This window comes from Hevea brasiliensis, chromosome 13 (assembly GCF_030052815.1).
Source record: "Hevea brasiliensis isolate MT/VB/25A 57/8 chromosome 13, ASM3005281v1, whole genome shotgun sequence".
Classification (NCBI taxonomy): domain Eukaryota; kingdom Viridiplantae; phylum Streptophyta; class Magnoliopsida; order Malpighiales; family Euphorbiaceae; genus Hevea; species Hevea brasiliensis.
The window spans coordinates 90215189-90229626 of record NC_079505.1 but is presented as its reverse complement, the minus strand read 5'-3'; the positions used below and the strand labels follow the sequence as shown (position 1 = coordinate 90229626).

At 35.5% G+C, this 14438-nt stretch overlaps 1 protein-coding gene across 1 annotated transcript; it reads left to right on the top strand.

Moving 5' to 3' along the window:
* Nucleotides 1-1473: 1473 nt before the first annotated feature.
* LOC110659567 (uncharacterized) lies at nt 1474-2957 on the top strand. Its single transcript, XM_021817521.2, has 4 exons — nt 1474-2003; nt 2139-2276; nt 2447-2596; nt 2711-2957. Exons 1-4 carry the CDS (start codon nt 1539-1541, stop codon nt 2783-2785), a joined length of 828 nt encoding a protein of 275 aa, XP_021673213.2. The 5' UTR covers nt 1474-1538; the 3' UTR covers nt 2786-2957.
* The last annotated feature ends 11481 nt before the right edge of the window (nt 2958-14438 follow it).

Genomic DNA, 14438 nt, shown 5'->3' with positions numbered 1-14438 from the left:
AATGCATATCAGATTTTAACTCCAATGTCAAATAGACTCTTAGCCTCTAATGGCAAATTTGTTCCAAAGTTGTTCTTTTCACTTATCTTAATGCTTGTTGATACTTACATAGGTAAAGATATGAAACGCAGGAATCTTTTTTTTTTTTTCAAGATAACAAAAGATTGTGTTTGGGCAAGATGTATCGATACCTCTTTCAAGAAACTTTTTGGAACCGGACCCAATTCACATTTTCTAGCTTCCTTTTATATGAAAATGAAGTAAACTGGGAAAGCTTTTTAATCCAAATACTTCCAGCATTAGCATTGGCATTGGCATACGAGGTCTGCCTTCATGGATAAAATAGAAACCATCAATGATTTAGGCCTCAACACACAAGCTGCATCTTATTATTTAATATAAGAGGGTGAAGTCAGTAGTTCCAAGAACATATTAGTATTGCAAAAGAAATAAAAGTTTCCATTAAAACACATTGAAAATGAAAATCATTTAGAATCTTTTAATATACATATGATTAAGAGAACATGTTCAATTAATGGTGATATATAAAAACAAGAAGTCATGTCCCAGCAGCTTATTTTTGACCAAGCTCCAAGGAATCCTGCTTTGCTTTGAACAAAAGAGCAAAGGCAAGGGTGTGTGAAGCAGTCCCTTCAACATCTATGCTCAACGGAGATATTGATATTAGCATAGACAGGGTATATTTGGCCTTTCAATCTATGGCGATATCCGAAGAAGAGTAACAATTAAACCCCAAAATTGGGAGATATTTTGTCGTGCTTGATTGTCTATGCAAATCTTACAAGCCCATGTGTTAGATTCTAGGGCTATAAGTAGGCTGATCTTTAGCAGTACCTCATGGTGCACAGCTTTAAACGGTATAAGAATAGTAATCACATGAGGCCCCCGACCATACCTTCTTTTATCTGGGTCACCTCACCTTTTCCTGCTCACTTGCCTGAGTTCACACTTTATCCTCTTTCTTTCTTTTGCCAGTTAACATCACCCAAATTTGTATGAACCCTAAATGATTTTTTGGGAAAAAAAATTTATTTTTTATAAGCTAATAATATATATATATATATATATATGTTTTGAAAACATTTTAGAATTATTAAATTTTAATATCAATAAATTTTAATTTAATAATACTAAAATGTTTTCAAAACATATACATTTATAACATGGGTAAGTAATCCTATAGAGTTCGTTGCAAAGTTAGAAAGACAACGCGCTTACAGCTTAATAAAACAGTGTCACAGCTTGATAAGACAGCATAGCTAAAAACACACAGTGTAGAGTTCAGTTAGACACGAACAGGTTCACTTGCTAATTATGTCCTAATTGCTGCCTCTTTCTGTTACCCGGACAGTTCCGGGCAGAACAACTTGCCTAAAGCTAGTGCGCTCTTCCATTCCTATATATATATCTATCCTCTAAGCCTCGAAGGTTAAGTGACAGGACAGACAGGGCAAAAAAGAGAGAGAGAACCTTAATCCTTTAACCACCTTCTGCCCTCTCTCTTTCTCTCTTCATTAATGGCTTCCGTCCCTCATTTCTACTCCAACTATCAGTTTTCTCCTGAGGAATTCTCAGATATTTCGTCCGTAATTGCTCAAGAAAATTATGGTGGTATATTTGCTAGCACTTCAACTGCCAGAGTCTCATGTGGTGCAATTTCCACTACTGCTGGTGCAACGTTGGGCCATGAGCAGAACCTTCCCTTTTTATATGATAATAATGGAGGGCTTGAGGGTTTTCCAGTCGAGTCTGATATCTTGTCGCGGGTTTCAATGACGACGACCCCTTTCCCTGAGCGACTTGGGGTTTCCGAGATGGTTGTGCCCTCATTGACGGACTACAAAATGGGTTTTAGTGGCATTGCCAAAATTCACAACTTTGGAGGCGGATTTCAATATTCGGATACCTGTGAGTATGGAGAGGATTGCTGTGGATTGGTGCAAAATTTCAAGTCTGTCTATCCTGATTTTGGAGAAAATTGGGTATCCATTTCTTCCTTCAAGTCTTAGTCCACGTATATATATATATATATACATACACACACACGTGTAAAGAATTCTGTGTGTTTGAATTGTATATGTAATTTATGTGCTGATAATTTTTAAATTTTGTTATAGAGAATTCAATGCAATCAAATGCCAGCCATGGAACACACCAATATAAGGGTAGGCCGGTATACAGTGGAAGAAAGAAAAGATAGAATTCTAAGGTACTTGAAGAAGAGAAACCAAAGGAACTTCAATAAGACCATCAAGGTCTCTCTCTCTCTCTTCCTTCCTTCTAATATATATATATATATATATATATATATATATATATATATATATATATATATATATATATATTGCCTATTTATTTCATAATTAGCTCTTTATTTAGAATTAATGTTTCATTTCCCTTACAATTGACAATTATATGCATACAGTATGCTTGTCGCAAAACCCTAGCTGACCGGAGAGTTCGTGTCCGGGGAAGATTTGCAAGGAACAATGAACTATGTGAAGACGAAAATGGTGGGAAAAAGAGTGACAATCCTCTCCAAGAAAAAGAATCATATAGCAATGGTGCCCTCGAGGTATATACTAATTATCCATCATCAAAACCAATTAATTAATACTATTTTTATCTACAGGGTCGATCGGATGGCTCAATGGGTGGGTTTATAATGAGTTTCTTGTGGCTTTTGCAGATGAAGAATGATGATGATGATTGGCTGCAAGAGGCTGTAGCAAGTCTAATGTGTGTGCCATATATAGCTGGGTGACCCAACTAATTGGTTGTTTGGAAAATGGACAGCGACTGATGGATAAAAGATCGTTGGCTATCACAAGCAACGTTTAATTTGTGGATGATGGATGGATCATGGACGTAGCAAGCTAAGCTAGCTAGAGGGAGTAGTAGTGTTAGGTTTATGAATCTTAACATATTTTCATCATATTGGGTTGCTTTCAATGCAAATTGAAGTTAGAGCGAGAAAGATTCACCTAACTATCATAGTATATATAATCTCCAACTCCTTTTTCACATTAACAATGACATGAAAGTTTTGGAACAACTTTACATTGTAATTAATGTTGTACATGATCATATTGAAGGCATCTTGGGATTTTTAATGTGCCCAACTCAATTTCATATGTATATGATTTTAATAGTTACTTTGATTTAATTGAATTGGGTTTATTAAATTATCTTATTTTAACTTGTCTTTAATTCAATTCAATAATTATTAATTGCATATACATATCTGCAGCTATCTTAACTGAGTTTTGTGGCTGTGCCAAGTTCAAATATATCATAATCATGATGAATTAAAAGGCTACTTAAGAAATTTGTAGCCATTATTCCAAAGGGCAAATGGTGGTATCAAATCATTGTTAAAGATCCATGAAAACCATAAAGTTAGAATCTTTCTGCATGTGGTAGTCTATACATCCATGTAAAGAGGATTTGATATTTAATTGATATAAGCCAATATTTTTTTAATAACTCTTGATATTTGTCAAATCAGTATCAGAAAAATGCAAAACAACTTAAACTTATGTAGGTAAATTAATTTCATCCTCACTCATTGAATGATAATCAAATCTCATTTAATTCTCTAAATTTAATTTATCACTTATTATATTTTAATTTAATTTATAGTAATTTACTAAAATAATTAGCTCCATTCTATATATTTAAATAAATGATTCATACAAATATTTCTCCTTTCTCTTTTTCTCTTTATTCTATATATAAATTAATTACACAAAATTATAAAAAAAAAAATCATTCTATTTTCTTTTTTAGATCCCACTCTTAGAATTCGTGACTATCTCTCCCAATAATACTTTCTCCAAGGATCGAACATTAATTTCTTCCTTGGAGTGCTGGGTGTTACTATTACATTTAACACTCATTAGTATTTAATTTATTCTATTAAAAAATCAAAAGAATTAGTAACTTTAATAAATAAATTAAATTTTATGGATAAATGGAAAGTAGCAACGGGTGAAACTAACCCCTATCTTTTGCGGAAATAATTATGCAATATTATATAATTATATTATTTTATTGTAAATCCGTAAAGACTTGTTGAAAAATCATGAATAAAATTAATTTATTCATATATATGTAGATAGCAAGTAAGCAAAAGCTACAAGACCCCAATATATATCATGCCAAAGAGAAATTTCACTACAAGGAAAAAGCAGATTTGAAAATGAAAATCAGTGAAAATCAATTTATAAATACATTTAGAAATCGATTTGAAATCTAAATATTCAATTTGAAATTCGCATGATTCTAAATAAATTAAAAATGGAATATAATGTTCGTTTCAACCTTTGAAACAGTTTTTAAACTGTTTATTCCATTTCAAAGTTAGAAATCACATTAATTCGGTTTCAAAATCAGTTTTAATTTAAAAACTAATATTTTTTGTTTCAATTTATCTAAAATGGATTTCTATTTTCAATCGGTTTCCAAGTTGTAAAGACAAATAAAACACTTTTTTAAAACCAAAATGCATTCGGTTTTTAAATAGAAATGGAAATTTCGTTTCAAATCCGTTTCTAAAATTATTTTTATTTTGAGATCGAAAATTTTGCTGTTTTGGATTAGAAATGGAAATTCGTTTCTAATCTGTTTCAAATTACTAGAAAATTTTTTATTTTTTTATTTAATACATTATTTTCTGCATTGAAGCATATAATATAATATTAATTTTAAATACTCAATATCACAATATTTACAATATCAGGTTATCAAATATTAAATATCATTTAATATTATATATAGATATGACAGTGAAGGATTATGACAATAATGTACTGTATAGAAAAATAAAATATCATAATAACAAAAAAATAAGCTACTTATCATCAACAATATCATCACTCATTACCACTATCGGCCTCTCTACCATCATCCTAATGAGTCGCATATGGAGCTAGAGCTGTAAACTGCATACCCTCCATCATTTACACCATCATGTTTTGCATCATTTGCTGCATGCACTCCTCTAGTGTAACACTCCAAATTTTTAAATAATTATTTACGTATAAAATTATAATATTTTAATGTATTAAATATTATGATAATTAATTTGAATTCTTTGAGTTTTCAAAATCGAGTTTTTATTTTTCGAGGTAATTAATTTTATTGATTTTTAAAAATTAATTTAATAACCATATGGCAAATTTAAAAATATATTTGGACTCTACAAATTTTTTAAAATTTTTTAAAATCTTTTCGAAATTTGTGGGATTCGTTTTGGGTCTTAGGTTAAAGTAAAAAATCAATTTTCGGGTACCTTAAATCAAATCGGTAGAATCGAACTGGATCGAATCAGACTAGTCTTCTTCTTCTTTTTCTCTCCTCCTTCGCGTGACCCAACCACCCTCCCTCTCTCTTCATTTTTCTCTCTCTCCTCCCTCCCCCACCACCGACCGGCCATCCCCCTCCCTCCCCCACATGCCAGGGCGCCCCTGGCCATACTTCCCGCTGTCGACCGCCCCTCTGGTTGGCCGAAAAAAGCCTAAAACTCCCTTCCTTTTTGTCGCGTGCCTCTTCACCTTCCTAGACCAAATCCAACTGATCCGGCCACCAATAGAACTAAGTCTTGTTCCCATCTTTGTAACAACCAAAAAAAAAAAAAGGGACTTTGGCGTGTGACAGTGGGTTTCCACTGTCACTGCCAACTTTATAGAAAAAAAAAAAAAAGAAGTTCAAAAAAAATCGGGAGGAGGACCCCCCACCCCCCCAATTTTCTCTTCTCTCCTCTCCTTCCCTCTCTTCTTCTTCTTTCCTTCTCTGGTGACCCTCCAGCGACGGCCAGACCACCAGAAACGGCGGCAAGAGAGGGAGAAGAGAGAGAAAACGCGCGCACAGTGGGCAACGGCTTTCCGGATCGATTCCGGCTTCATTCGACGTCCGATCGAGGCGATTCAGGTGGCATTGAAAAGCTTGTTCCGAGAGCTTTCTTTTGATACCAATTTTGCAGCAAATGGAGGTTGGATGAGTGAGATATGGAGGAGAGAAGTTTCGGGTTTTTCAAGTTTTTTCGCCAGATCTAGAACGATCCGACCGTTGGATCGACGATCCGAGACCACCTATGGACTGAGGAAGAGGAGAGGAACATGATGGTATGATCAGATCAGGCAATTGTCGCCGGCCACCGTGCGCGGTGGTTCCGGCGGTGGCTCCGGTGGGCTATGGAGATGATTCAACTTCCAGAGGCTTCCTCATAAATTTTTGGAATTTTTGAGACACAGATAAAACTTCGGGTAAGACAATTTTTATTATTTCTCTATCTGTGGAGCATAAATACAGTGTTTCTTAAACAGGAAAAATTGGAGAAAAATTCTAAGAAAAATATATGATGAAAGTAAAATTATTTGGAGATGTTCTATGGTGTTTGTTGAATTTTTGAGTGATTGTAGAATATTTTTGAAAAATATAGATAGATTTTAGTTAGATTTTTAGCATATGGGCATATAAAATTATTTGAAATTAAGATATTTAAATTTTATATAATTGGTTGAAGCTTGAGGATGGAGGTTTAAATATGTGAATATTGAATTAGGTTGAATTAAGAATATGTTAGCTGTTGGAAACTTATGGAATTGAGTAATATTCTTGAATAAAATATTCATGGGTGATTAGAAAATTTCAATTCATTTTACAATAGCCTTATAATATTATTAAGGACCACGGGACAAAAATTTAGAATTTTTAGAGCATATTTGAGTGGATTTTTACAAAATATCAATTATAGGGACTAAAACGTAATTTTTAAGGTTTTGAGTATTGCTTGGTTTGGAGGGCCCAGGAGAGGCTACATAATGATGATGAGAAATGAGTTGAATTTAGAAGTGTTATTTGAGCCTTTTTGCTGGTTGGGTAGGGTCCAGGTATAGGGGAAACTCTGTCGGATTTTCGGCATAAATTAGGCTGTCTATTGCCTCTTTAGAGTTTTATTTTAACTTAGTACTAATAAATTTATAATTTAATTATTAGGTGATCGAGATCAGCTATTTTTCTGCATCCAGCAGCCACAATAGTCATCGGTGTACTGTGAGTAAAATATTAATTTTAATTATAATTTCGATATTATTATATGTTAAGCATGCCCATGCATCACTTATATGTATGTATCTATGTAGTTAAACTCTAGGCACGTTTTATGTTGCATTCATAACTATTAAAGTGCCATGGATGTTGTTGTGGTAATTTGGAGCAGTGTGCGTGCGTTGGCGTGTGTGTGATGTGGTGTTGATTATGGATAGGACGGGTAGACACGGCTTGAGATCTTCGCTGGGACCCGGTCCTTCGGGTTAGACACAGCTTGAGTTCTTCGCTGGCACAGGTTGGATTTAAGAGAGTTGTATAAGGGATCAGCTCCCATATATTATGATTGGTATTACTGGGTGTGTGAGTGCTCCAAATTACCTTTTTGCTGTTATGATGTGAAAATATTGTTGATGTTGCATTTCACTCTACAGGGTGCATTAGCTTAGATAGTTATAGAGATTATGATTAAAATTGATATTTTACTCTCTGAGTCGAACGCTCACTCCTGTTCAATATTTTTCCAGGCTACAGGAGGAGACCTTTTTCAGAATAACTTGTCCCTTTCCTCTCAGGTTATGAAAAGATTACTTAATTGTATTATTATTCTCCAAATTTGTAATTTAGGACTCCGCATGTACTAGTAGTAGTATTAATCCTGTCAAGGACTGCGTGAATTTAAGTTTTTGTATTAATAAATGAAAAATTTTTATGAGTTTTAAATAGTTTGTAAATGATGTAACAAGGTTGAGCTGGGCTCCCCTAATTTCAGTTTCTGATAATTACTGGATTAAGTTGGCTCGAAATGAAATTATAACAGTTTGATTTAAATTATTGTATATGCATATTGGGCCTAAATTGTGGGCCTGGTTATGGATTTGAGAACAGTAAGGCTTACTACGGGCCTTGGGGGCTTTATGCCGACCCAGGTCCTAGTGCCGGTCCGGCCCATAGGTTGGGTGTGACAAAGTTGGTATCAGAGCTTAGGCTCTAGATTCATGGGAAATAATATAATTAGGAGTGTAAAAAGAGAGTCTTGTTAGGATGTTACATGCGGAGTATAGGATTCTGTTTTGTCTTTCCTGTAATTCTTTGTTTCTAGATTCTGCGTTATCCCTCGGGAAATATAAAAGTGCCTCAATTAGTATTTTGATTCTCGTGGAGTACATAGAAATGTGAAACAGAGTTAGCAAACATGTTGAGGTCTATCATGAGGATACGTACTCCAAGAAACACTATTTCTGTTTGTTTGGGTTTAAATGGTGTGCCCATTTCGTGCAAGGCATGAGTACATAAAGGTGAGTCTTGAAAGAACAGTTGCCCTAGATAAGGATGAGGATACCACTGCTGGTAGTCGTTAATGGGTGACCCAGTCAGAGTAAGTTTATGATAATAGTAGATTCAAGAGAGATAAGAGATTAGGAGACATAGTCTGTCAGGACGTATCGTAGTAACTATACAATGTTCTCGATGTCTGCTCTGTAAGCTACAGATTACAGTACCGACATGAGATTATTGTGTAGAGCTGCGTGCATCCCCGTGGTGCTCCCTAAAGAGAGTGTTTACGGATGGCCTCTATTTTGGTATAGTAATACCAGAACAAAGTTCTATATTTGCAGAGGAGTTGGGAACTCCTGGTTAAGAGTCTAGAGTTCGAATATTGAAGGGTCACAGTTGGGTGATAACTAGAGTCAGTGACTCAGTTACCCTAGCATGAGCTAGAGTTACAGTAAAAATTGCCATCAGACCAAAGGTTTCGGACTAGTGGCAAAGTAAAGGTGACACCTATAGAGTGAGACCATCTAGTATTCGGTATGGCATTTTGGATTATTTTTGCAGTATGACAAACATTTTTCTTATAGCTTAGTGAGAATAGTATACCTTGTGTGTATCAGTATGGAATAAAGTACAACCCTACTACCTAGGGAAGGTCGAAACTATGAATTGATGATTCACAAAGCTATAATATGATAGGAGAGTCATTAATTTGACATGGTTTGGGCAAGGTGGTAAATGTAGTACCTTTGTTGCAGCAAGTTAGGGTATAGTCTTATATTTTTAGAAGGGATCGAAGGTTATTACTAATAATGGTGACCAACAAAATAGTGGCCCAGATGGGACTGTAGAGTGTGGTAGAGAGTAGTTGGCTCGGGTATCCTACAGAGGATACAAGTTCTATTATAGGAATCATATATAATCAGATCATGATAGATGTAAATCCTTTGAATTGGATGACAGGTTTGGGTGCCCGGAATCTTAAATTTTGGCTAATTGAGTAAACATGGAAAATAATAATAATAACAAATAAATAAAATTACTGCAGAATCAGTTCTCGAGGTAGTAAGGGTATTATGTAAGCTAAAGGATAAGAATAGAAATCATACGATAAAGGTATGACTGTAATTTCCTGAGTTCCTTTCTAACTTCATATTATTCAAAATAATAGTTTAATCTAATTATAATAGTGTTAAGAGAAATAAATTAGCGAAGATAAATTATAGAAGGCCAATGGATAGAGAAAGAGCAGAATGAAGGTTTGGATAATTGATTGCAGATGCAATATAATCTAAATGCTAGTGGAAGTACTAGCTATAGTGGTCAAAGGACCAAATCTGAGTAGCACAGAGATATGATAACACGACAGAGACTCTGAAAGATATAGTTAGCAAGCACAGCTGTCATGTTAGGAAGAAGAATGGAACCAGGGATAGAATAGTCAAGTTTTATTTTGGGTAAGACAAAGGAAATAAATGAAAGGACAACCTAAAGAGCGCATAATAAAAGGAATAAAGTTAAGATATAGGGTAGGCTAAGTGTTATTCTTGGCAAGCTGAATGGCAAGGATGGAAAACCCAAAATGGGACCATATTAGTGAGAATAGTGATAGAGGTGTGGAATCTAGTAATGTGATACTCATAGCATAATGTAGTTGAGGTAGTGTCAGGAGCTAAAAGATAGAGCTTGGAGTTTCATGATTGGATCATACTCTATTTATTCCCTATTTCTATAGTGAAGTGAATAGCAATGGGGCAAGATTCTTTTAACTTGTTAATAGTATCAAGAAGATTAAGCAAGGAATACATTGATAATGAGCAAAAGCTAAAATGGTGTGCGATGGTATTGCGAACTATCTATGAGGCAGAAAAAAAAGAAGTTAGTAAGTAGTAAGTTGAATAAAAATCAATCTAAGGGATCAAATAGGTATGACGAGTGGAAAGAATTATAGATAATGACACATAGGCTTTAGGTTAGACTTTTGATATAGTGAGAAGGTAGTTAGAGGTTCATTATGAATGTCAGGCAAACATTTTTAGTGTGACCAACAAAATCACTTTGCAGTGAAGCAATAACGACAGAACAACAGTAGGGGTAGAACGAGAAGTGACAAGTATGGGTGGTTATAAATCACTAGAAGGTTCAAGGATCAAAATTAATGACCATAGATAAGGGTGGAATTAGTGTTGGAAGAATCTATTAGTAAGAGAAATCTTTCAGAAATCAACAAAAGTTAAGGGCACAATATAAACGATGATAGATATGAATCATAGGTCGAGTATAAGTAAAGTTAATAAATTATAAAATATTATGTTAGGAAGGACAATGGTACGATAAAGGGTTCATGCAGATGATACCTTATAGGTAGAGCACAATTGTGCTAGGAGATAATGAAATTTGGAGAGAAAAACCAAGAAACATAGGTTAAACATTATTATATGAACAATCGGGCGTAGTTGAATATAAGAGAATATTTTTCTTTCTTTCTAAGTTTAGCTCGTGTTTTTGATTCTAGAGCGTTATATAAGGAGCAGAAACTGAGTCAAGGAGACCTAGTTATTTAAGAGTTTGGTAGGCACCAATCCATACACAATTTCCTGATATGAGAATGACAGTAAGTGCATACTTAGTGTTAAGTATGAAAGGACGATCAGAGTAATAACAGGAGTTAAATCGAGCTAGTTACTAGGGCTTACAACCATTTTGAACTATAAGCTGGAGGAAGTGCTAATTGCTAATGAGTTACAGTGAATAGAATTGTTGTTAAGGGGAAAAGTTGAAACTGAAGTTTGGAAAGCTATAGGCAGTATATATGATTATATTAAGGAGAATGAACACATGAAGTATTTTGTTTAGAATTAAGGCATGGCACAAATTTTCCACAGCCGTGTTAGTTCAGATGGAACTTATAATTCAAGGGCTCCTATCCATCCAGGATGAGCAATTTCTACTAAGGCTGGTAGGGAATGATAATGTTTTGATAGTTAAGTTGGGAAAAGGGGATACAAGAAAAATTTTCTATGGTTAATTATAAGTGTTACAAAAGGTGAAGAATGTACTGGTAGGAGTAAATCGTAAGGTTAGAATTCCCGAAGTAATAGAACTAGTAATCAAGATAAGACTAAGTAATAAAGTGAAAGTTAAAGTTGATGATGGGATGGACATTTTTGAAGGAAAAGGTGTAAGGGTGAAATAGGATTAAGATTTAGGAATAAGTGCAGCAGGTTGAAAAGATATCAACAATAGCAGAAATAGAAAAGAGAAAGTGGATAAAATCCAAAGGACAAGAATAAAGCTCGGTAGAGCTAGTTAAAATGATGAGGATAAGAAGGAATAGGTATGCTAGGAACACATTAAGAGATGTTTGAAATCAGTTATTATGAGATGATATAGTAAAGGAGTAGTGGAGCCTCGATCTAAGTGCCAATGTGTCAGAAGTAGGCCACATATTAAGAAACTTTAGGAAGATGTCTAGATATTCTCATTCTAGAGGAGGAGTGAGAATTGATAAAGTTGCATGGATTGAGTTGTCAGGGAATATAAACACTTTTGTTACCTAGAAGAAGAGACCCAGTTTACTTTCCAATGTTGATAGATGATACACTTGGCCCTTGGAGGAGACTCTACCTGACTAGTTACATAAGATGGATAGAGGTTGGTCTAAGTACCTTAGTAATGACACAAAAGAGATTAAAAAATTTGAAGTATTATGGGAGTGAGAAGATTTATAGGTATTGACCACTGAGGTCATAAGAAGAGTGAAGATCTCGAACAAGATGCCTAGATTAGGTGCTACAGGAAAGCTACTCATAGGATACCATGGAATAAGGAACATAAGTTATGTCATTGGGGAAACAGAGATTATTGAAACAAATGAATGAGGACTGAAATCACCAAGAGACATGTTGGGGCATAATAAAAGTGAGGTAAGCACCAAAGTTGATTGAAGTTATGAGACATTAAGTCAAGAACAGTGAGGTATAACGAATACTTGAAATGTCAGAAAAAATGGTCAATGAATAGTTACAAGATAAAAGCCCTCCAGAAAGAGATGATGACAAATAGGATACTATAGTAGAATCAGAAAGCGGTAGAATGTCATATATAATATACGAGGAGTTTGAAGAATAAATGTTTTACCAATCTCTGTATAGCTGGAGGAGTAATTATTGCACTTGTTCTAATAATCTTCTTTTCCTTATTTCTTTGTTTATTCAAAAATTCGAGGACGAATTTTTCTTAAGGGGGGAAGAATGTAACAACCCAAAAAAAAAAAAAAAAAGGACTTTGGCGTGTGACAGTGGGTTTCCACTGTCACTGCCAACTTTATAAAAAAAAAAAAAAAAAAAAGAGTTCAAAAAAAAAAAAATCGGGAGGAGGACCCCCTCCCCCCCCATTTTCTCTTCTCTCCTCTCTTTCCCTCTCTTCTTCTTCTTTCCTTCTTCTGTGACCGGCCGGCGACCTCCCAAGCTGCTCCCCACCCGGCCGGCGACCCTCCGGCGACGGCCAGACGACCAGAAACGGCGACAAGAGAGGGAGAAGAGAGAGAAAACGCGCGCACAATAGGCAGCAGCTTTCCGGCGCAATTTCGGCTTCATCCGACGTCCGATCGAGGTGATTCAGGTGGCGTTGGAAAGCTTGTTCTGAGAGCTTTCTCTTGATACCAATTTTGCAGCAAATGGAGGTCGGATGAGTGAGATATGGAGGAGAGAAGTTTCGGGTTTTTCAAGCTTTTTCATCAAATATAGGACGATCCGATCGTTGGATCGACGATCCGAGACCACCTATGGACTGAGGAAGAGGAGAGGAACATGATGGTATGATCAGATCCGGCAAATGTCACCGGCGGTCACCGTGCGCGGTGGTTCCAGCGGTGGCTCCGGCGGGCTATGGAGATGATTCAATTTCCAGAGGCTTCCTCATAAATTTTTGGAATTTTTGAGACACAAATAAACTTCGGGTAAGACAATTTTTATTATTTCTCTATCTGTGGAGCATAAATATAGTGTTTCTTAAACAGGAAAAATTGAAAAAAAATTCTAAGAAAAATATATGATGAAAGTAAAATTATTTGGAGATGTTCTATGGTGTTTATTGAATTTTTGAGAGATTGTAGAATATTTTTGAAAAATAAAGATGGATTTTAGTTAGATTTTTAGTGTCACGACCCAACCTATGGGCCGGACCGGCACTAGGACCTGGGCCAGCCTAAAGCCCCCGAGGCCCGTAGTAAGCCTAACTGTTCATTAACCCAACTTTAAGGCCCATTTGAGCCCAATATCAAGAAAACAAACGGACAGAGTCCGGCCATAAAATGGACTTACCACGGGGAGTTTTCGACTCACCCGACCTGTAAACACAATATATAGTCAATTGGGGAGCTCAGCTCACCCTCCACATACTCATCAACATAATAATAAATGGGAGCTCAGCTCCCTCATCCAATCCATCAAACATGCATAGCATATTAAGTTTACAGGTCCCAAAACAATAATTTAGTTTACAGACCCAAATCAAATAACATTTCTAACACATGCGGAAATTCTAAGATTTAACAAGTTTATACAAACAGTAATAATTGACCTGCGAGGGAGAAAAGCAGGTTAACCAAAATAAAATCCTCCTGTAGCCTGAAAAAAATATTGAACAGGAGTGAGCGTTCGACTCAGAGAGTAAAATATTAATTTTAACCATAATCTCTATAACTATCTAGAACTAATGCACCCTGTAGAGTGAAATGCAACATCAACATCATATTCACATCATAGCATCAAAAAGGTAATTTGGAGCACTCACACACCCTGTAGTATCAATCATAACATATGGGAGCTGATCCCTATCTGACTCTCTTAAATCCAACTGGTGCCGAATTACTCAAGCTCGGACTTCCACTTAATAACCAAATCGAGGTCCCAATAATTACTCAAGCGTGACTACCCCTCGAAGGAATGGGTCCCATGAATTACTCAAGCGTGACTACCCTCCTATCCATAGTCCACACCACATCACACGCATGCGCCAACGCACGCTGCTGCTCCAAATTACCACAACAACATCCATGGCACATCAACGATTATGAATGCAACATAAAT